General features: G+C 34.7%; 1 protein-coding gene across 4 annotated transcripts in view; it reads right to left on the bottom strand.

The window, feature by feature from the left end:
• Window positions 1-21,867, bottom strand: part of LOC128027344 (5-hydroxytryptamine receptor 4-like) — a 110,554-nt gene that overhangs the window by 43,688 nt on the left and 44,999 nt on the right. For all 4 annotated transcript variants that reach the window (XM_052614885.1, XM_052614886.1, XM_052614883.1 and 1 more), the window contains exons 3-4: window positions 16,539-16,652; window positions 8,803-9,003 (exon numbers count right to left, since the gene is read on the bottom strand). In XM_052614885.1, coding sequence (XP_052470845.1) covers window positions 8,803-9,003; window positions 16,539-16,652 — 315 coding nt within the window. The remainder of the gene's footprint in view (window positions 1-8,802; window positions 9,004-16,538; window positions 16,653-21,867) is intronic.

Genomic DNA, 21,867 nt, shown 5'->3' with positions numbered 1-21,867 from the left:
AAAACAACTCCATGAATTATCGATCATCTATAGCAGCAAGTCCCATCAGGCCAGCACATGGCTTTCCTCTGAAAACTCACACTGAATTTCAAGAAGCACTGAAGCACTGTCCATATGGTGCCCACTGGTTTTATATTTGATCAGAAACATGAAATCAGACATCTGATCAGAATCCGCAATCGGCAGTTAGTTTTTGCACAGCTCCCGAAGCATGTATGAACATTTAGTCATGCAAAAGGCTTTCCCTAAGGGCTCAGGGCCGTGGGGGAAATAGCATCGTGAAAGTCTGTGTGAAAATCCAATTCCAAGCTTGGCTGGCATCGGAGAAGCATTTGATGTGGAGAAATTAACCTCCAGCCAAATGAAAAGCAGACACCCACTTCTAATGCTTATAAGCTCACGAGTGAGAGCCACCTATATCACTGCTTTCACAGGCTCATGACTCTGCAGACCGTCTCCCAATCTCTGTGGCTCTTTCAAGAGTCAAGCTTCATTCATGAATGCAGGGATATGAATGTAGAGTTTGAGTGATGTGTGGCTATTTTTAGTGCGTTATATAAAGTGGTCTGTAATATAATACTCTTTCTATAGGCTGTTAAAATAGTTTTAGAGATCTAGCCGTCTGGAAACAGAGCTCAGTAGATTATTTACAAATTGCAGTCCATTACCGATTAAAGATTACATGTAGCTAGTAAGGTTGCTCTAATTTAAGGTAATGTATTCTGAAAAGTAATTTATATTTAGATTACTTTAGATTTTATGTTTTTACTGTACCAAGAATGTATTCCATTAAATATTACATAAGTGAGTTTATAAAAAGCCAATAATAATTAAATCATAATGATGAATAATTAAAACACTTAAAAAAATATGAACTGATCTGTGTGTCAAAGTGACCATTAACTGATATTAGAAAACTGTAAATATGCAAATGTGTTGCTAAATTTATTTTAAATATTAATTTCCTCAGAGATATTTCAAGTACATATTTTATTTTAAGGGGTTTGGCTGACAAAAACGTTTTGGAATCCCTGCATTACATGAACAAACATTAATAAACAAAAGACATAAAGCCCACGTGACGTCCATACAGATTCTTGCTGGGAACACATTTCTGGCAGTAAAACAAGTCTGGAAAACACACAATCTTTATTGTTGTCATATAAAGTTCAGGACAGAAAAGTGCAAAGTTCCTCGTATTAGAAATGGAAGCTGGGAAACAAAGGGAAAGTATCACACTCATGCTGTTTTACCAATAACAATGACACACACTAAAGGGTACACTTGTATTGAAATGATTACGACCTCAAATGAAATCTTACAGGAATGCCTCAGCTTTAATGAGGAATAACACTGTACAGCAGTCTATAGCATTTCTGAAACACTTCCTGACAGCTCCCTGTTGCTCTTTTGTTCCCTGCGTGGAGACTGATCAGGTGCGGCACTCCACATTTCATTTCTGTAGTGCCATCTGGGTCCCTTTATTCCACGCTGCTGAGGTGTGCAAATAGATGTGACAGTAAAAGCTTCTAGATAATTTACCACTTGCAAACGTGTTGTTGCCAGGTCACAGGTCTGTGTTGGAAGTTGCAGAGGATTTTTTCTGCTTAATGCAATGTTGTCAGTACTACTACAGAATCAACACTGAAATTAATCCTATTTTTAAACATCTTTTGTATGGCCTTTGAGTAAAATTAACTTAAAAGACATTGCAACTACAACTTGTTGCAAATGTATCCCTAACAAAGTCAACATGAAACTGCATTTGCAACCCACTGTAATTCTGTAATATTGACATTTCAATGTGAGACTACACGTTTAGCAAGATTTTTTTCTAAATTGTGAACAGTTGATTCATGTTTTCATTCAAGTGGCCTCAGTGAAAAAGATTGTGGAGGATTACAATGCTGGAAAAAAACTTAAAGAAGGCTTATGGAGCAGGATAAGGAGGTCTGAAGGTCAAGTTCAGCCTCAAGATGCTTCTCGATTGTAACGCTTCATTGTCAAAGTTATCAAAATCATTTATTGCTGTAACCTTTATTACATAACATAACTGGCAGTACATTACTTGGTCTGTTATTATGCAAGATTTTCTATAGTCTGCATTCCTAAAGGTCAATTCACACCACACCGACACATGCAAACCAACTCTGACAGTCACCAGATTATAAGGCCAAAACTCGACAAAGTTCAACATTGATTTCAATCAGTGAAAACTAGCAAGATCGACGCCAACAGAGTTGACACATTGATCTGACAAAACCCTACAAATGTGCATAATTACCTACAATATTAAGCTATTGGTTAACATTAATTACAATATTAGCTACTGACAAGATTTTAGAACAAATGTCTAAATGCACACGTCAAAACAGATTACACTTGATTTTGACTGTCTGGAATGTATGCATTCAAATGGTTGAATACACAACTTTTATCAATAAAGCAGCCTTGCTCCCGAAATTCTGCATTGTATTTCTTGTCAGCGAGGTAGTATTGTCACTGTTTTTGAAATAACTAAACTCGCAATTTCAGTATTAGTTATTAGACAGTGCACCCTCTCATTCATTTAAATATATTACTACTTGAGGTAACACTTTAGAATAAGGTTCCATTAGTTAATGTTAGTTAATGTATTAATTAACATGAACAAATAATGAATAAGACATTTATTACTGTATTTATTCATCTTCGTTAATGTTAGTTAATAAAAATACAGTTATTCATTGTTAGTTCATGGTAATTCACAGTGCATTAACTTATGTTAACAAGCACAACTTTTGATTTAAATAATGCATTAGTAAATGTTGAAATGTACATGAACTAAGACTTATAAATGCTGTAGAAGGATTGTTCTTGCTTAGGTCATGTTAACGAAAGCAGTTAACTAACATTAACCAATGGAACCTTATTCTAAAGTGTTACCCTACTTGATTTCACCTCAAAATTGTACATCTAATGGGCTTTACATTTAATAACTATCTGTCCAGTCAAAATTTCCACTGAAAGCATCAATTACGGCTTAAACTTGCCAATATTGGCAAGTGACCATGGTATGAGCATGATAATCCATTGCTAAGTATGCATTTACATTGATGCACATTGTGCAAGGGTGTAGAATTTATTAGGGATGCTAGGGACATGTCCCTACCAATATCCAGCGACTACTGAATTGTCCCTAGCAATCATTTTGATCAAACAATGAAATGTCTGTTGTCTGCCATTATGTCCCCACCAATGCCAAATCAAAGCTACGCCCTTGACATTGTGCAATCATTTAATGCACACAGCCATGCAAATGAAAAATGAATTGAAAAAGCAATTGAAAACCTACAAATGTGACAAGACGTACAATATATGCATTCTATGAAGATAAAGTTCAACCAGAGATGAAATTGCTGTCATTCAGAAGATCTATTTACTGTATAAAAGAAGACATATTTCCATTTTTGGATGAAATATCTCTTTAATTTAAGCTGCTGTCTTGCAGTTTGATTTCTCAGGTAACTTTATACCACAAGGCAAAGATAACGATAATGAGAACAATGTTTTTTGCTATTGTGGCAGGTTGACATTGTGTTTTTGTCCTTTAACTCGAATGCGTGTCAGTTTCTGCATGACTTACTTGGATGTAAGCGCAATGTAAGTGCAAAACCTCTGGGAGAGCTTTGTGCATGCTGTATTCTCTGCACCTGTTTATAACACTATAAAATATATGACCTTGCTTATCGTGTATATTTCCCAAGTCACCCAGAAGACTACAGTGAGTTTCTCCACTGTTAATAGACACAGCAATTATCAAGAAGAACTGCCGAAGTTTCTAAAACATATGTAAGTGGTGGCTCGTGACACACAAATAACACAGCTAACGAGCACCTACAATTAGCATTCAACCAGAATGAGTCAGATGAATGGAGGCATAATGGAGAGCACTAAATTAAGCATTAAATCAAGACTGAGACTGCAGATCATCTGAAGAGACTCACGCTGCATCGCAGACTCTAAACACATGCTGCTCGGCGTGAGAGGTTTGTCTGAGAAATGAGAAGAGACTGCTACTAACCCGAAGGCCGAAGAAAATTACATGAGAGAAAACAGCTTTTAAGAACAAGACGGAGCGCATGTCACACAGTCTATATTGAGATGACATGGCTATTATTGCTGTTTGTGCTAAGTGAGCGCCTGAAGGACACCCGGCCAGCCTCACTGTCAAAACTCAGAAGGGCAAATGACTTGAAATAGCAGGCATGGGTGCCATTTCCCTTGCACGAGATCCATGATTGCAGTAAGTGCCGCCTGCAGCCAAGTTGACTGGAACCTCTTCATTCCTTCGTACTCAGGAAAACATCACTGTTTTAATAAAATCCAAACAACGGCGCGGGAGTCGATGCCAAGTGGAGTGTGGATGCGATAAATAGTAGCAGGAATGGCACAGAGATAATGAACCGGGTAGCATAAAAATCTCTTCCTACTATTTTTGTTTTTACAAACCAACAATCACGCACAAACATCTGCCACTGTTTTTTTTTTTTTTTTGTAAATAAGCATTAATGACTTTATTTTAAGCATGCTTTTCACACAAATGGCTTCACATGACTTAGAATATATTGCACAAGTCATATGAACTACTTAGATGTGTTTATGGCCAAGTCAAGTCAAGTGAAGTCACCTTTATTTATAAAGCGCTTTAAACAAAAAGGATTGCATCAAAGCAACTGAACAACATTCATTAGGAAAACAGTGCGTCAATAATGCAAAATGACAGTTAAAGGGACAATAAGTAACTTTTTAGGTATTTTATTATCTAAAATCAATATTTTTATTCATAAATATGCCCTCAATGGTGTACAAATACCTATGCCAATGTTTAAACTAATCCTTGTAAATGAAGAATTTATTATCTTTATATACATGGGACGGGTAGGTCAACGGAGGCTTCCATGTAGTTCCGCCATCTTGCAAAACTATAATAGCAGAGAGGGACAAAAAGTACTAAGTACTAAGTACTAAGTCGGTCAGAGCCAGAAACGCAGGTGCAGAGCAGTGAGAGGCGCTTGAAACTGCACCGGCAAGTTTAAAAGTCTGGATTGCATTCTTATTATGGACCATACATATGCCGCGCCACAGGAGAAGAAAACATCGTCGCCAAAACAGTCAAAAATAGAACGTAAAAGGAAACGTGACCGTAGATTACAGAAAACAAGAGTTAATGTCGGGGAAGCTTTTTCTAGGTGGAAAGAGCTAATGCTGGATAAAGATTTCAAAAGAGACGCTGAAGTGACCTGTTTTCTTCTCGACAGGTAAGTCAGTGTTACAGTCTATATTATAATATTTTTTTTATATCTAACAATGCATATAATTCAGAAAATATAACGAATAAATTAGACATAACTACTAATTACAATATTTCATGTTTTCCACAGTCAGTAATTCATACTGTAACATTCGTTTGTTAGTTGTCATGTTGCAGTTTGTTTGAAATAACACACCTGTTCACCTGAAGGAAAACTCGACGAAGTGCTATTAGAAGACATCCGTCAAAGCTTTTTGGTACATATCGCCTACCGTAGATGCAACGCGCATTTGAAAAAGCGAGGCGCTGGAGAGCAAAATTAGTTTGAATGCAAAATACAATTTCACCACTAGATGGGAGTAATTCCTACTTAGTGTCCCTTTAAAGGCAGTTCATCAATGAATTCAGTGATGTCATCATCTCAGTTCAGTTTAAATAGTATCCATGCAATCATTTGCAATCAAGTCAATGATATCGCTGTAGATGAAGTGACCCCAACTAAGCAAGCGAGAGGCGATTATGGTGATTTTGGACTTTCGGCTAAGTTTCTCCTTTGGCCCTAATCTGGAAGTGTTCCATTCATGAGCTCTTACTTGTTGTTGACTATGTACAAGCCCCTAAGTTTCTGCACATCACATTACTGTATATGGTGGCTCCAGTTGTCTGTCTAAAATAAATGTATTTTATACTGGAGTATCCCTTGTGAAAAGAAGTGCACTAAGTCGTACTTCAAATATTAAAAGTATACATATTTTTCTTAAAACTGTACTTGCAGATAATATAATATTAATGTAATAACAGTTAAAAACACTTTCAAAAAGTGCACTTTGTAATAATGTTAAATTAAAGCGTATAGGTCATTTGAAATTATTTTGTTTAAAATGTATTATAATTTTATCTGTAAGTTGTTATTCAGCATTACATTACATTTTATGTACTAAATTCCAGCTTCATTATTACAGACACGTAATTACAAATATATTTAAAAATAAACACCATACAATGTTCAATAGAAATGGCATTAAAATGTATATTTTAGTTTGCCATATATGCTTGTAATAACATTCAGCAGCATACTGTGACCATATTTCAACATAAATAAAACATACAGCACATATATGAGCTGTACTCTTCTCTACTGGGTCAAAATGGCACTCATATGTTTTCCCATTACTTCAGCTTATTAAATTAATTGCCATTGACTTCCATATTTTTCCCCATAGTCTGGAAGTCAATAGCTACCATCAACTGTTCAAAATCTTCTTTAAAATATCATATTTTGTGCCCAACAGATAAAAGAAACCCATACAGGTTTGGAACAACTTGAGTGTGCATAAATGAGTGTGCACCCATTTTGGGGTGATTTTTCCCTTTAAATAATTTTGTACATGATGGCCATTGCATCAAAAGCAGTTCATGATGGCCTTAAGGTAACTACTAGAAGAAATATGTTGCAACTAGATAGTTACATCATCATTTGACTCTCAACTCAGTGGAAACGTAGGCCAGAATAAAGAAAGAGAGAGAGAGGTACACATCAAACGACAAAAGAGCAAACCAAATATTATGAGTCCCCTCCTCTGGAGGTGCCCTCAGGCCCCCTTTAACGAGCAAGGCATTGGAAGGCGGCCTGTGTGACTTCAGGGGCCGAATGACGTAAACCAGGGAAGCAGCTGAGCACTCAAAGCTCATCCTGAATATCACGCGGAGGTCTAATGCATCACTCTGGGGTAAAGGGCCAGAGCTGAAACTAAGGCTTAGTGCTTTACTGAACAGCTAAATGGAGTAGCTTTACAATTTGCCAATGTCGCACAAGATGCTCAAGATACTAAACCGTGTCAAGGATTTTCGAGTATTTTCTGCTTTTATTATTCACGATGGAGCGATTGATTCTGACAGCAACAAGGATAGAAACTACACAGAATGTCAAAGCATAAAACAGATTACAGTTGAATGTCCATTCACAGAGTTCAAACAAATTATCCGTTAAAGTTATACGCAAAAAAAAAGACTGAGAAAAACATGGCACAATTGGTGACTCTTGGGGTTCCTGTATTTTTGTTGTAGTTTGTTCTTGTGGTTATTACAGTAATTCTTTAAAAGCAACAAGCGGACAGAAGCACAGCAAAATACAGACACTTTAACAAAGAGCCTTAATGTTTCACAAAGAGCAACAGTCTTTCATGAAACCTACAGCATTTGTGCATTGTAAATCATAAACGTATGGAAAACTATTAAGAATTGTTTATCCATACTGTCACTTAATGTGCCCTTGAGTAAAGCACTTAACTCCAGACTGACCCAGGGGATTTTTTCTATAATAGGACTACTTTAAGTTGCTTTGCATAAAAGCATGTGCTATATCTGCGATTTTCATACGGTTTGGGTTATCAAATATTCTGATCCCCTGAGAGGGACACCTTTCCTAAAATTAAGGTATATATTTTCATGCATAAAAACCAGTTCATTAAAAAATAAAATGTCATGTTGTTTCTAAAAATAACAATGTTTATATTTTTAATATTATTATTTAATTATTTAAATGAAAACTATTAAATAATTTAATACAATTATTGAAAGGTTTATCACATACAAACTCTGTCACTGTACTAAAATCCAATTAAATTAAAATAGTAAATCTTATCATATTTGGTAAACATGTGTGTGTGTGTCTATATATATATATATATATATATATATATATATATATATATATATATATATATATATATTTACACACACACATATATATATATATATATATATATATATATATATATATATACATATATATATATATATATATATATATATATATATATATATATATTTACACATATATATATATATATATATACACACACACACACACACAATGTTTTTACAAAATAATAAAAGTGAGGTTTTGACAAAAAGTTTGTAATTTCAAATAAATAATGTTATCTTAAACACTCTATTAATCAAATCATCCTGAAAAAATAAATTATGATTTCCACAAAAATATTAAGCAGCACTGTCAACACTGATTATAACAAGATTTGAACACCCAGTGCCTAAAAAAACTTGTTTTCTCTCTCTTTCTCTCTCTCTCTCTCTCTCTCTCAATTGTTCCCTGGAGCCATCAGCATCTCTTTGCTCTCCTCTAGTCTTAAAACTCCGCTGTTCAACAACAAGATGTTCCTCAATCACATTTCAGATATTTTTAACCGTTTGCCTGCTGCTTGACTCTAAGACTTATTAGGTTCGTAATCTTAGTGTTGGTGGACGATTTACTTGGCAAGGGACTTTGTGTGGCCGCACACAGATCGCCATGGAAACAGCATCCCTACACAGTTCACAGAACTAAATTCTCAAGTGCTCATCCTCTGTGGCGAAACAATTAATGGCTGCTATGACAACAGCAACTGCAGTCATGTGTCAGGTCTATACATTTACGGAATTTAAATTCAAAGCACTTGATTAATACGCAATGAGAATCCTGAAATGAAATGGGCGATTGTTTTTTTTACCTGTCGAGGGATATGCAGCACAGGTGTAGGATGGAGGCAGTGGTCAGCAGCACGTCCAGAGAGGTGCGGACCAGGCAGAAGGTCTCACCGTAGATCCAGTTCTGATGGATCAATTCTATGGCACCAAACGGCATCACCAGCACTGACACCAGCAGGTCAGCAAACGCCAGCGAGACGATGAAGTAGTTGGTTTTGATTTTCCTGTGGGACAAACGAAAAGCATATGTACATTTCTTATTTTTTAACACCGCCCAAATGTAGACGCAAAGAAAGAAGGTGTAACTTTTGACCTTCCAAAAGAGGACACAACTAGAAATCAGTGGTTAAGATTTTTTTGCAACACTGTCTCAGAACAGTATAACCCAAATATTCGAGAGTGTGCAGCACATTTTATGGAGGAAAGTTTCATGAGTCTGGTAAGGGGCGTAACATTTCAATTCCACGTTTGAGATATTCGGCCAATCACAACACACTAGTTAGCTGGCCAATCAGAGCACACCATGCTTTTCAGAAAGATGAGCTTTGTAAAAATCGTAGTGTTTCAGAAAGGCAGGGCATAGGGGGGCAACAATAATGTACAGTATGTGAAAAATTATGTTTTTTGAACTTAAACCGTGTAAACGTATATATAATATATAATATATATATATTAGTGCTGTCAAAATTAGCGCGTTAACGCATTCGATTAATTTGAAATATTTAACGCGTTAAAAAAAAATAACGCAATTAACGAGGTTGCAGTTTTTTTTATTTCCAGTTGTGGCCTATGTGTGTTCAACGTGCAAAGAAATATGGATAAGACCAAGGAAGGACTTTTAGACGGAAAGTTTCAGTATAAAACTCTGCCGGATTACTCTTCAGTCTGCCACAAGAAACATTACTCTTCATTTAGTCTGCCACAAGAAACAGCAACATTAAAATCATGAACTCAAATATCATTGTTTAAAAAAAAAAAAAAAAACAATGACTGTAACAGTGCGTAAATCAGACCTTTTTGTAACGCTAACGTTAATAAGCTTAAGCGAAAATAACGAAATAATTGTGTAGCGGAGTATTTTTTGTACACAGTGCCGCGAACTGTCAATCACTCCTGTGCGCGTGCATCACTGTCCTCCTCGCAGCTGCAGCAACTTGCGCTCTCTCTCTTCATCAAGCTTTAAAACAAAAAGGGGACAAAAAGAACATATTGTCTTTGTGCATAGGCTATAGATTAATTAGATAAATGAATATCTAAATTTGTGCCTTTCCGTCTACGGTATTTTTTTAGAACTTAGAAAAAAGATGCTGCAGCCAATGAACAGCCAGCGGGGGCTGCAGGACGACTCAACCTCCGCAGACAGTTTGTAATGTTTATCAGACAATAAATACTCAAGATTTTGCTTTAGTATAACTCACAACGAGTTTCACACACCTTCTCCGGCCACGTTGAGTTGTTGACACTTAACAGTGGGAAAAGCGACACATGCGCTATTCACTTGTGTAACTTAAGGGTGAATGGGTAATGTAGTTTCTGCTCTGGGTGGGATGAATTAGGAAGCTTGCATTGTGAAGGGCGCTCTGAAAATCGGCAGTGCAGGTAAAAGATTAAAACCTCTATTAAAACAGATGTCCAAATGAGCGTACCGGTACGCTACAAGCACGTTCTGGGCGCACGGAGAGGTGGCGGTACGCTCAAGAGCTATATTTGGAAGTGGCGGTACTCAGTACCGGTGTGTACCGGCCCACTTAAAGCACTGGCAATGACTATACTTTGGAATTTTTTTGCAGTCCACTTAGAATTCAACATGGAAATCATTTTTGTTTTTTATTGGCATTGATTGTTTTGAAATTCAAATGATACTTACATGCCTGTGTTTTTATTTCTTTAATAAATATGGCTTTCAAGCCAACAGTTAATTTGGAGGATATTGATGGTTTATTGCAGGTATGTTGTTTACATGAGAAAATCTGTGTTACAAGTTAAACAAAAATTCCAATAAACAATCATATTTTGAATTTAAATAGTTTCTTTGTCTTGAGTTTACATTAATTATTTACATTTTACATTTACATATCCAAAAAGTTTCAGTCTGTTAATTGCGATTAATCGCGGTTTAACTGTACAGTAAATGATTAAAATTTTTAATCCAATTAATCAGAATTTTCAGTGGATTAATCAGGATTAATCACTATTTGCAATTACACCTGAATCCTAAATTTTTTTTTTCTGAAATGCATACCAAAAGATAAATAACAGGACACAAATACATAATTTTCATGTATTGATTCATCAATATGTGGTTCTTTTTTTCTGAATTTCAAAAGTTTAACATTTACTTAGATCAAATTTACCTGAGTACTATATCAAACCATGCCATTTAACTACAGATAGTGTAAGAGTTTTAGGTGAACCAGTGGTTAAATATAGCCACATATCTATGAAATTTTGCATATGCAAATTATGAGAAACTCGAAAGAATGAACTCTGAAACACAAACATGCGCCCTCTGCACTCTGGGCACTCTTGTTTTTGGGAGGTGTTCATTTGCTCTGCCACAATAATTTAGGATCGATATTTTCACGTTCTGAAGGCTTCAAGTGCCAGTAAAACCAAGTAAAACCTTACGCGTCTTCAGTGTTTTCGTAATTAATGACAAACAACTAATTAACGTCGTTAACGCGCTAATTTTGACAGCCCTAATATATATATATATATATATATATATATATATATATATATTTTTTTTTTTTTTTTTTGCAACATCATATTACCCCTTTAATAAAATTGGGGAAAAAACTATTGGTTTCAGTTAAAATTAGGGTGCGATATTGACATTTTTTATTTTATTTTTTATTATACAACATTTAAATGATTCGTCGTTCAATATAGCTGATTCATTTAGAAGCAAGTGACTCTTTTTCTGAATGGATCATTGGCTCAAATAATTTGTTTAAAAAACAGATTCATTCAGGAACGAAACACTGCAGTAATGTTCTGCTCTGGCTTTGATTGGAACTTTTCTCATTGGTGAAGCAGAAAGATGATGAAATCAAACGAAATCAATAGCAACCTCAGTTATTGTTCTAATAGTGGCATTACATTGCAGATTTGCCAAACTATCAAGTAAAAAAATAAAATAAATTATATATGCATTTCTTTTTTGCTAATTGACACATACTTGAAAACATCAGCTTGCACATAGTTAAAATAACAATTGTAATAACATAACAATTATTATTACACTGCAGACATATCGCACACCTTGTAGTTGATATATTTTATCAGCGTAATGTCTGTGGCAAGATTAATTGTTAATGGTGAGTTTGTCAACTATGTTACAGAAAACCTGTATAAGCAGACAGATAACATAGATGACTATTTCACCATTTTGACTAATTTCAGTGGTCTGGCAAACCAAATCTCATTTTCTTGATCAGGTCAACCTGAATTTTTTTTTTTTAAATCTTTATTTGAATTAAAATAAGAAACGTACTTCTCGACAAGTAATATATTACTTGACAATAGGTCTGTTGAGATCAAAATAGAAAAAATGAAGAAGACACTTATGTGCAATATGTGTTCAAAATGTCTGCCACAGAAGAAAATGACATCACATGATACTGGTCATATGATTTAATGATAAAACATTTATTTATTTTCTCAGTATTTTTTAAGTTAGTAATATGACTTAACATAGTTACTGAAATGAATTATTTTCTTATTTGCAAGAATTATATGTAAATATTTATTTTTAAGGTATTTATGTATACAAATTCAAATGTAGTATAGATATAAATTACACATTTAATTGAAACTTATTAAATTTTAATTCAAAACTCATCGAAAGTGCAAAAACTGCAATTTCAAGCAAACTGCAAAACAGTGCACAAAATATAAGTGTGAGATTATATTATGTACTTTCTTAAAAGATAACACATGATATTTCGGAAGAAAAAAGATGGGGAAGATGTGTTTTTTTTTTTCTAGGTGGGGGGATTTTAGGGAAAGGCATTTAGGAAAGTGTGAGTATCATATGGAAGTATCATAAAAGTTGTCCACTTGTGGATGAACTACCCCTTTAAATATAATAATGGATGTAAACAGAGCAATCTAGACAAGATGTGTTTCCTAATGAGCAGAAATTCATACTCGCTATCAAATAAGCTACTTGGAGAAAGCAGCAACAACGTGTATGTGCTATGTGTGTGGTACGTTGTTGATAGGTTGTCATAATGTTCGCTGCCCTTGAGGCTCTCCAGAGCTCTTGGTACCCTATTAATGAGTAGTAAAACTCTCGCTTGAGCTTCTGAACACACACAGATCTATATAGAGCTCACGGAGAAGCATTAATAGGCTGAAATCATTCTGTCACCTAACCATAACATGGCATAAAATACACATACCAGCTGCCTGTCAACAATATACATCTCCCAAAGAATGCAGAGAGGGGCACTGATTGGCTTCCATGCACATTTGATGCCAATTTTTTCCATGCAAATTTGACGCCAAGAATCAAAAGCAACAGGCATCTCATAATTACACCATCAGATGTGTGGCAGTATTTACAAATCCCTTTTGGATGCATCATTAAAGCAAAATGGCACCAGATGTTCCAGTATGGAGGGCAGCCTGTTTTAAAGACTTCACCGTCATGACATAAAGTTTGGCATGTGACTCGCTCTTTGCGCCTTCTTAAAGACAGTGAGAAATGTAGATTATTTTCCCCTCGACTTCTATTATCAGATGAGCATTACACAGATGCCTCTTGAGTGAAAGAATCTGGGTGGTATGAGACAGGATAAGCAATTTATAAATCAGAGGGAAGTATAGTATGTGAAAAATAGGAAGGAATGTATGAAGTGATGTGTGGCATGACGTTTGAGGAGATAAGAAGCGGCTTCCAGGCTTGAGAGACATCAGAAACCGACAGAACTTAAAGAGCTCCCTGAACGCTGTGTTCATAGGATATAAAACATGAACACAATAGCTTGCATGATTTTTAAATAAAATTTCTTAGGCAAATAATGTGTGTGAACTTAAATGAGTAGTTGTGTTAAAACTTGCCATCATGCAACCTTAAAGAAATTAAATGAACACTATACTGTTCAAAAGTGTGGGCTTGGAAAGATTTTTAATTAGTTTAAAAGAAGTCTCTTACTCTTACTATGGCTGCTCTTATATGGTCACAAATACAGTAAATACAGTGAAATATTATTTTGATTTAAAATAATTGTTACTGTACTGTAATATATTTTCAAATGTAATTTATTCCTGTGACGTAAAGCTGAATTTTCAGCATTATTACTAGCATTTAGTGTCACATGAACCTTCAGAAATTATTCTAATATGCTGATTTGCTGCTTAGGAAATATTTTTGTGGAAGCTGTGATAGATTATTATTATTATTAATAATTTTTTTCAGGATAGGTTGATAAATAGAAAGTTTAAAAGAACCAATTTATATATATATAATTTGTTTTTTATTCATAATAATTTATAATTACAATAATTATAATAAAACGTACTGACCCCAAGCACTGTATATTAGCCTTTTTATTTCAATTTAAATTGTGTCAACTCAAAAACAGTTAGTTAGTTGTTTCTTTTTATTTGTTTTAAATTTAAATAGTATGTGCTTCATCTGATTTTTCCTTTTGTTTTATATATATATATATATATATATATATATATATATATATATATATATATATATATAAGACACAATAATCAAGTTACAATTTAAGGTTGTACACACGCAGACACACACAAAACAATGTGTGAAATGTCTGTTTTTTGTCAATAAAATGGAAGTGAATGGGGACCAAAACTGTTTGTTACCAACAAGCTTCAAAATATATATTTTTTATCTTCCACAGAAGAATGAAAGCCATACAGGTTTGGACTGACATGAGGGTAAGTAAACGGTGGCATAACTATCCCTTTTTGAATCTAAGAAGCATTTTCAAAGAGGAATCCGCTGCTTCAGATATCGGTCTCTGGCCGTATCAGTGTCTTCCTCAGAACGGCACATTTGTGATGCTGACACTTTCTAGACCGTCTGAGATGATGGTGAGACGGTGAGATATGATGGAGTGTGGGTGGAGATCTGGAGCTTGAGCAAACAAGCACTGTTGTTTCCTTTCAGACACGGACTATTTCTGTTAATAATGGACTCAGAGCTCCATTCAGCTTTCATTGATGCAAAAACAAATGCATAGTTTCTCAAGAACCCAGCAGGACTCGAAAAGAGGTAATTACCAAGCTGCTAATTAGCCACTGAAATGAAACCCAAAGAGGCTATGTATAAGTGTATATGAGCAGGTGAACTGCAAAACTAATGACAAAAAAAAAAAACACCCACTGTTGCCAGAGACACTGTTAAACAATGATAAGCTCATCCACTCGTTTTTAACAATCACTGTGCATTGTGTGTTAAAGACAAGATCACATGCTGGAGGAGTGATCGGATGGCCTATTTTAAGACATTTATCACTACTGACATGACGTAGTGTTCAGTGCATGACTCCCTCTCTGACACTACAAAGAGTTTCTTGGTAACCTTGATGAATGGTAACCTTTCAGGACTTATTTCTTAAAGGGAAAAACATACGTGTGCCTCCAGACTTGAGAGACAAAAGAAACCTACAGAATCCTGAAAACTGTATGACCTTTCCCCAAACATATTAAGCAGCACAGTGTATTTTTAACATTAACAATAACCAGAAATGTTTGTCCAACAGCAAAACAGTATATCAGAATGATGCCTTAAAATTCAGCTTTGATCACAGGAATAAATTACATTTGAAAATATGTTCAAATAGAAATTGTAACAATATTATTGTTATTACTGTATTTTTGATTAAATAAATGCAGCCTTGGTGAGCAGAAGAGGCTTAAAAAAAATAAAAAAAATAATAATAAAAAAAAATAATAATAATAATAATTCCCCCCACATTTCTGAATGGTATTGCATATCTTAACTGATCCAATTTAAGATACAATATTAATCTAACCTCACAATTCATCATATTAGTTTTATTTTAATCACAATTTAGTGTAAATTAAAGTATATACCGTATATTTTCTTTTCATTGGTTTTGATTGGATTCTCTAAAATTAAAAACTGTCTATTCTTTTTTTTTCTAATTTGAATTTTTTTTTTTTGTATTATTATTATTATTAGTATTAGTATTTATTTTTTTGGCAACATTGTTTCAGTTGTTTCAATGTATGTTTTTCCGCCAAGGTTGCTTTCCATCTTATTAGTCTTTTAGTAGTAAAATCTCATTAATTGGGAATTGACATCACTTTTAGTCAGAAAACATCATGAATTCTGTCATGTTTGAGGTATTTGACGGTTTATAAACAACACAATTAAAACAAAACACTCCATCTATTTGACAAAATACCAAAAATAAATCTGTTCACACATCAGCGAACCCAGTCCCTCACTGTTTTTAGCTCTTTATCTTTCATCCACTTCATTTTCTCAGTTATAATTAAAAGTTTAATAGTCAAAAGTTGATTAAAACAGTTTGCTCTAGCTTATAATAGAAACACTTGAATTCTTTTATTTTATTGATACCGCAAGAACGGCCTGTGTTATTCAGCTAAACTCTAAAATCCATCTAGTAAGAATTACTCGAACACAGGTCATGTCACTTCACTTGAGCTGCACAAATGAAATGCTAAAAAGGGATGTTTTTTACTACAGGTAGGTGGATGTTTTTGTGGGTGGAGACGGGTGGATTCTGACCTGAGCTGCCGGTCCTTGCAGACGGCCACCATAACCAGCAGGTTTCCCAGGACGCTCATGAGCATGACCAGTGACAGGAAGCTGATGAGAGCAATCCTCTTCGCCAACCCGTTGCTGTGGGAACAGAGAGATAACACAGACTTACTGAAAACCATTTGATCGTATGAAACGATGAAAATACTGATACGTGTCCATTCAACTGGAGACATTACAGCTCTGGAACCCTGATGCATAATTGTGAGTGAAGATATGCTTTTAAATGCATTTAGATCAAGTTTGATTCACTAATTATTAAATGTTGACATTTAAGTCAGTTCTGTCCACCTCAATTCCCATGGAAACTGGCGTAAAAACACTGGCCAGGAATAGAAAGCATATTGCCCACACAGAGGGATCGAAAAAGACAAGTCCTGCTCATGAAGAAGATCATTTCTTCAAGTTACTGATGACGTAGATCTCACAGGAGATGTTTCTAATCATCGGTGGATCAATAATGATTAGCAATGAAACCTTTATATTTCCGCCACATGCATTCGTTTCTAGTTTCAATTCAGATGCATGTTTTGATAAGCGTTGTGAAATTCATTTTCTAGTATACAGTAGAGACAGAAAAATCATCAAAATGCCTAATAAACTAATGCAATTCTCATCCGACGCATTGTTTTGCTTCAAGATTGACACTGAGTATGTAATTGTAGGCTGAAGCCTGTTATTGTGACCGCAGGCTGGAGGAAGAGGTGACCCCCTGCCGCTCGTTACAGATTAATGCATTTGAGATTAAGACCCGATAAAGAGACACTTCATGAGCTATAAAGCTCTACCTGTCTAACACATAGCAGAAATCTCAACGGTTATGTTGATTACACTTTATAATAATTATGTAGTAAGAAAGAATTAAAGGGGGGGGGGGGGGGGGTGTGAAATGCTATTTCATGCATACTGAGTTTTTTACACTGTTAAAGAGTTGGATTCCCATGCTAAACATGGACAAAGTTTCAAAAATTAAGTTGTACGTTTGAAGGAGTATTTTTGTTCCAAAAATACTCCTTCCGGTTTATCACAAGTTTCTGAAAGTTTTTTTCGAGTATGGCTCTGTGTGACGTTAGATGGAGCGGAATTTCCTTATATGGATCCTGAGGCACTTCTGCCGGAAGAGCGCGCGCTCCCGTATAGCAGAGCACTGAGAGCACAACAGACTTCACTGATCAGAGCGAGAGCATCGCGAAATGTCACAAAAGGAGTGTGTTTTTGGTTGCCAGGGCAAGACAACCCTGCACAGATTACCAAAAGAGAAACAGTATTAAGGGACCAGTGGATGGAGTTTATTTTTACAGAGCATCAACGGAGTTGTGCAAGTGTTTGTGTTTGTTCCCTGCATGCTTGTTTTACAAACAAGGCCCAGTTTGACGCCGGGTTTGCGTATCGTTTATTTCTTAAGGATAATGCAATCCCAACGAAAAAGGGTCACGATCGTGTGTTGGAACCGCATGCGGTGAGTAAAACTGCTTCAAATATCTCTGTGTTGTTAACTTAGCTATCGGCGCATAAGCACATCAAGTAAACAACATGAGATGTTGTCATCAAACTGCACTTTCCACATGTACAGCTTAAAAAAAAAAAAAAGACGACATAAAGTGGAACTTAGTCATTTTTCAAAACCGCTAAGCAAATATATACAGTTTCAGTACATACCACATAGAGACTGATTGCTGATGCTGCTCTTGTTAAATTTCAGCCTCTGGATCTGATTCTGGATCATAAATATACGCAGAATCTGACTGTTAGCCATGGTTTGTTTTGGTTGGTTTTGTCCTCACGGTAATGTCACAGCTTCCAGACGCGCTCAACGCAAAAGCCTACTGGCGCTCGTGATTCTTTAGCTCCGCCCACACATCACGCCTCTAGGCGCTCGTGTTTTTCCGGGAAAAATCGGTACAGACTATCTTTCTCTTATAAATATAATAAAAATAAAGACTTTTTGGAGTTATGAAGGATGCAGTACTACTCTATAGGTACTCAAGATTAACAGGATATTGAGTGAAAACAAGCATTTCACCCCCCCTTTAACAAATAATTTGCAAACTATGAGATTATATATAGTTAACATTTATTGACTATATACAAATAGTGCGTTCTTCATTTATTGGCACAGTAATTAAGTGTTATTGTTTAATTATTAAATATTTTTAAAAAAAATTAGATAATGCTTATTAATCACAAACAGTTCTCAGTCTTTTATGTACTGTAAGGTCATGGAAAATCAGAAAATGCTTTAAACCAACTACTATTGGACATTAACTGTACTAGTATTAGTTAAAATGCTTACAAGTACATTAAGCCAATTCCAGAAGCTGAACATTAAAATCAATCAATCATCAATTAATAAAAAAAACAAAAAAAAAAAACAGTGATCTCAATATGAAATACATACAAATACTCATTTGATAATTTGTTAAAATACATCATTTTGGATTAGGGTAGTTTTAGGGGATAGAATATACAGTTTGTACATAATTTATTTATTATTTGCATAGAAAGTGCATATAAAATAAAGAAACCCAACACATGTGTGCGTGCATGTGTGTGTGCGCGCGCGCTCAATATATCTGTAAACATTTTAAGGAACAATGAATATAAATGCAATTAATGTCCAATAAAGCTCTTAATTAATGTCATTCCGATTTTCTGTGACTAAATTAAGAGCTATTTACTGGTGATAAAATGTTAATTAAAAAAACATAAAAAACATTATCTAATTCTTTAAATATGAACAAATAAAACAGTAACTTTGTCATTTAGTGTGAAAATAAATTTGAAGAACTCACTATTTGTATATAGTGTATTAACTACAGTTTATAAACTATTAATTAACTATAAACTAATAGTTTACAAATGATTTATAAGTGCTTTGTTACTGTGTATTTATTATAAAGTATTACCGTTATGTGCGGATTTTGCAGCGAAATCATTTTTCTGTCACGTCTAGTGAATTTGTTGTTTAAAGAATCATATGCTAATAGACCAGACAAGACAGTGTGAACTTTATGACCATTACTTAGATTTTCCACTTAGATCTGCTATTTCCTGTGGCAGTATATTGTCTGTTTCACAAGTTGATGTAATTCTAGGTGAGATACTGTAGGTTGATTCGGTGCACTGTCCATTATGGCAGGACTCCAGACTACTGGAGTAAAGTAAGACGCATAAATAGACGGATAATTTAATATTATAGGTGCAAAGAACTGAAACAGGAGACGTGGAGGAGGAGGGGTAGCAGAAAAGTTGTCTCTAAAAAGAGGTAAGCAGTCCTTATATGCCCCTTGAAATATGACTGACAGGATTAAATGAACACACGTGTCTAGAATAAAACTTTGTTTTATTTCCATATCGTTGAATTGAAGCTTATAATACACAGAAATCCATTCTGCTATCAAATCGTCAGTCTGTGCAGCCACTAAGTCTTTCTTTCTTTGCAATATAACAAACAAAATGGGTCTCTGTTAGTTACAAACTACTCAAATGAATCCATCTTCATGTGTTGAGTACAAAAGAAAGCACTTCTTTTACTGGTGTTCAAAGAGTTCATTTTTGTTAAATTACATTGCTTTTCTATTGTTTTTACATGTGAACATACTAGATAAATGTGTTTGACCATTGCATTCATATCTCGTATCTTTTTCATAATTGTATTATGAAAAAATGTGGAAACTGATAATTAAAAATTGGCTAAATACATGACTTCCAATTATTTTTCCCCAAACAAAAAGATGCATTGCAGTAAAGACTTCATTAAAATTGTAAATATATTCAACAGACATTTTCAATTGTCCTCAGTCAATCTAGTCATGAAGGAAAATCTGTTTTTTAAGTCCTACATCAAAAAAAACTGTGCATCTGAGAAAAATGTGGTGTGCATTTAAATATGGACATGCAGCAAAGCTAGCAGAGCCGAATCAGCTGACGCCAAGACACGAAACAAACATTATTCCCAAGAGAAGACAGATACTCTTTGCAATAAGTTAAACTCAAGACATGAGATATGAGTACTGAGCACAGAAATTATCCTCCAATGCTTTTGGTTTAGAACCTGGTATAAATTTTACAGTGCATCTGAGTTCATGTTTTCATCGGTTTCATGTTTTTACACAGTAACGTACTAGGTCTGCCTCTTTGCAAAGCTTTTGGTCTTTTAATAACCCTTGTAATATGAAGCACGCCTAGCTAGTTATTTTCTCATTTATCCATTCATGTTTATCACTTGTGTCAATAACTTTAAGCAGTCCTGCCCACTGAAAGCTGCACTGATGCATTCAAAATACTGAGATTTACAATAATATGTCACCTTTCATATGTGATGCATGGGAACATTGTCATCAATCTAATTTATATATTTACAGGTTTTAAAACAATGCTTTATAGAATTTTTTTTTTACCAATTATCCAGTGTTGGAGTTGATTATTCATAAAGTAATGTCAGCAAAGCTTGTTTTTATTCTGTTTAACCTATTTCAGTTTTAAATACATTCTTTTGGGAAAATTAGAAATAAACAATTGTTCCTGCAATTTAAAATATTTAACTGGACCAACAACATGATTTGATGACACAATTAAATTCAGAGAAATGGAATTAGGCCAAATTAGTTACAAAATAATCTCTAGAAAATTTTGGTCCAAAGGTCTAGAAATTTGTAAAGTTTTCATATGACAAGCCACTATAAAACGCAGTGCTTACGTAAAAAAAGAATAAAGAAAAAAAAAAAAAAGAACACTACCTTGCTTATTGTCTTTTTGAACAGAAAATGCATTCTGTGTCAATGGCCCTTAAAGGGATAGTTAACCTTCAGTTGCTGGTCCCCATTGACTTGGATAGTGTTTTTTTCTTCTCCTCAATAATATGGAAGCCAATGGGGACCAGCAACTGAAGGTGAACTATCTTTAAGGCTGCATGCCCCATATACAGCATATGTGACAAAATATGTGAAGAAATAAGTTTTTGTCATGCTACAGAGCTACACACAGGAAGAAGAAACATTTTGTTACTAGAAAATCTAGTACTGTCACTACTATTGTCATGCTTACAATATATATATAATCTCTAGTAATTCTAGTAGTGTCTGTGTGTATCTATTTTGACATGCCATGTTTTTGTCCTGTGCTAGTATCACTATGTCAATAGCAGCTTCAAAATGAATCATGCATTTTTGTGTATGTCGCTTCCAAAACTTTGCAGCATGTAGTTGGCCAGCAGTCCTCTTAGTAGCATGAAAAACAATACTTTTTCTTCAACAAATTTAGCTATTCAGCCTCGAAAGTATGAAAGAACGCTCCA

Source organism: Carassius gibelio, chromosome A14 (assembly GCF_023724105.1).
Source record: "Carassius gibelio isolate Cgi1373 ecotype wild population from Czech Republic chromosome A14, carGib1.2-hapl.c, whole genome shotgun sequence".
Classification (NCBI taxonomy): domain Eukaryota; kingdom Metazoa; phylum Chordata; class Actinopteri; order Cypriniformes; family Cyprinidae; genus Carassius; species Carassius gibelio.
This window is presented reverse-complemented; position numbering and strand designations above follow the sequence as displayed.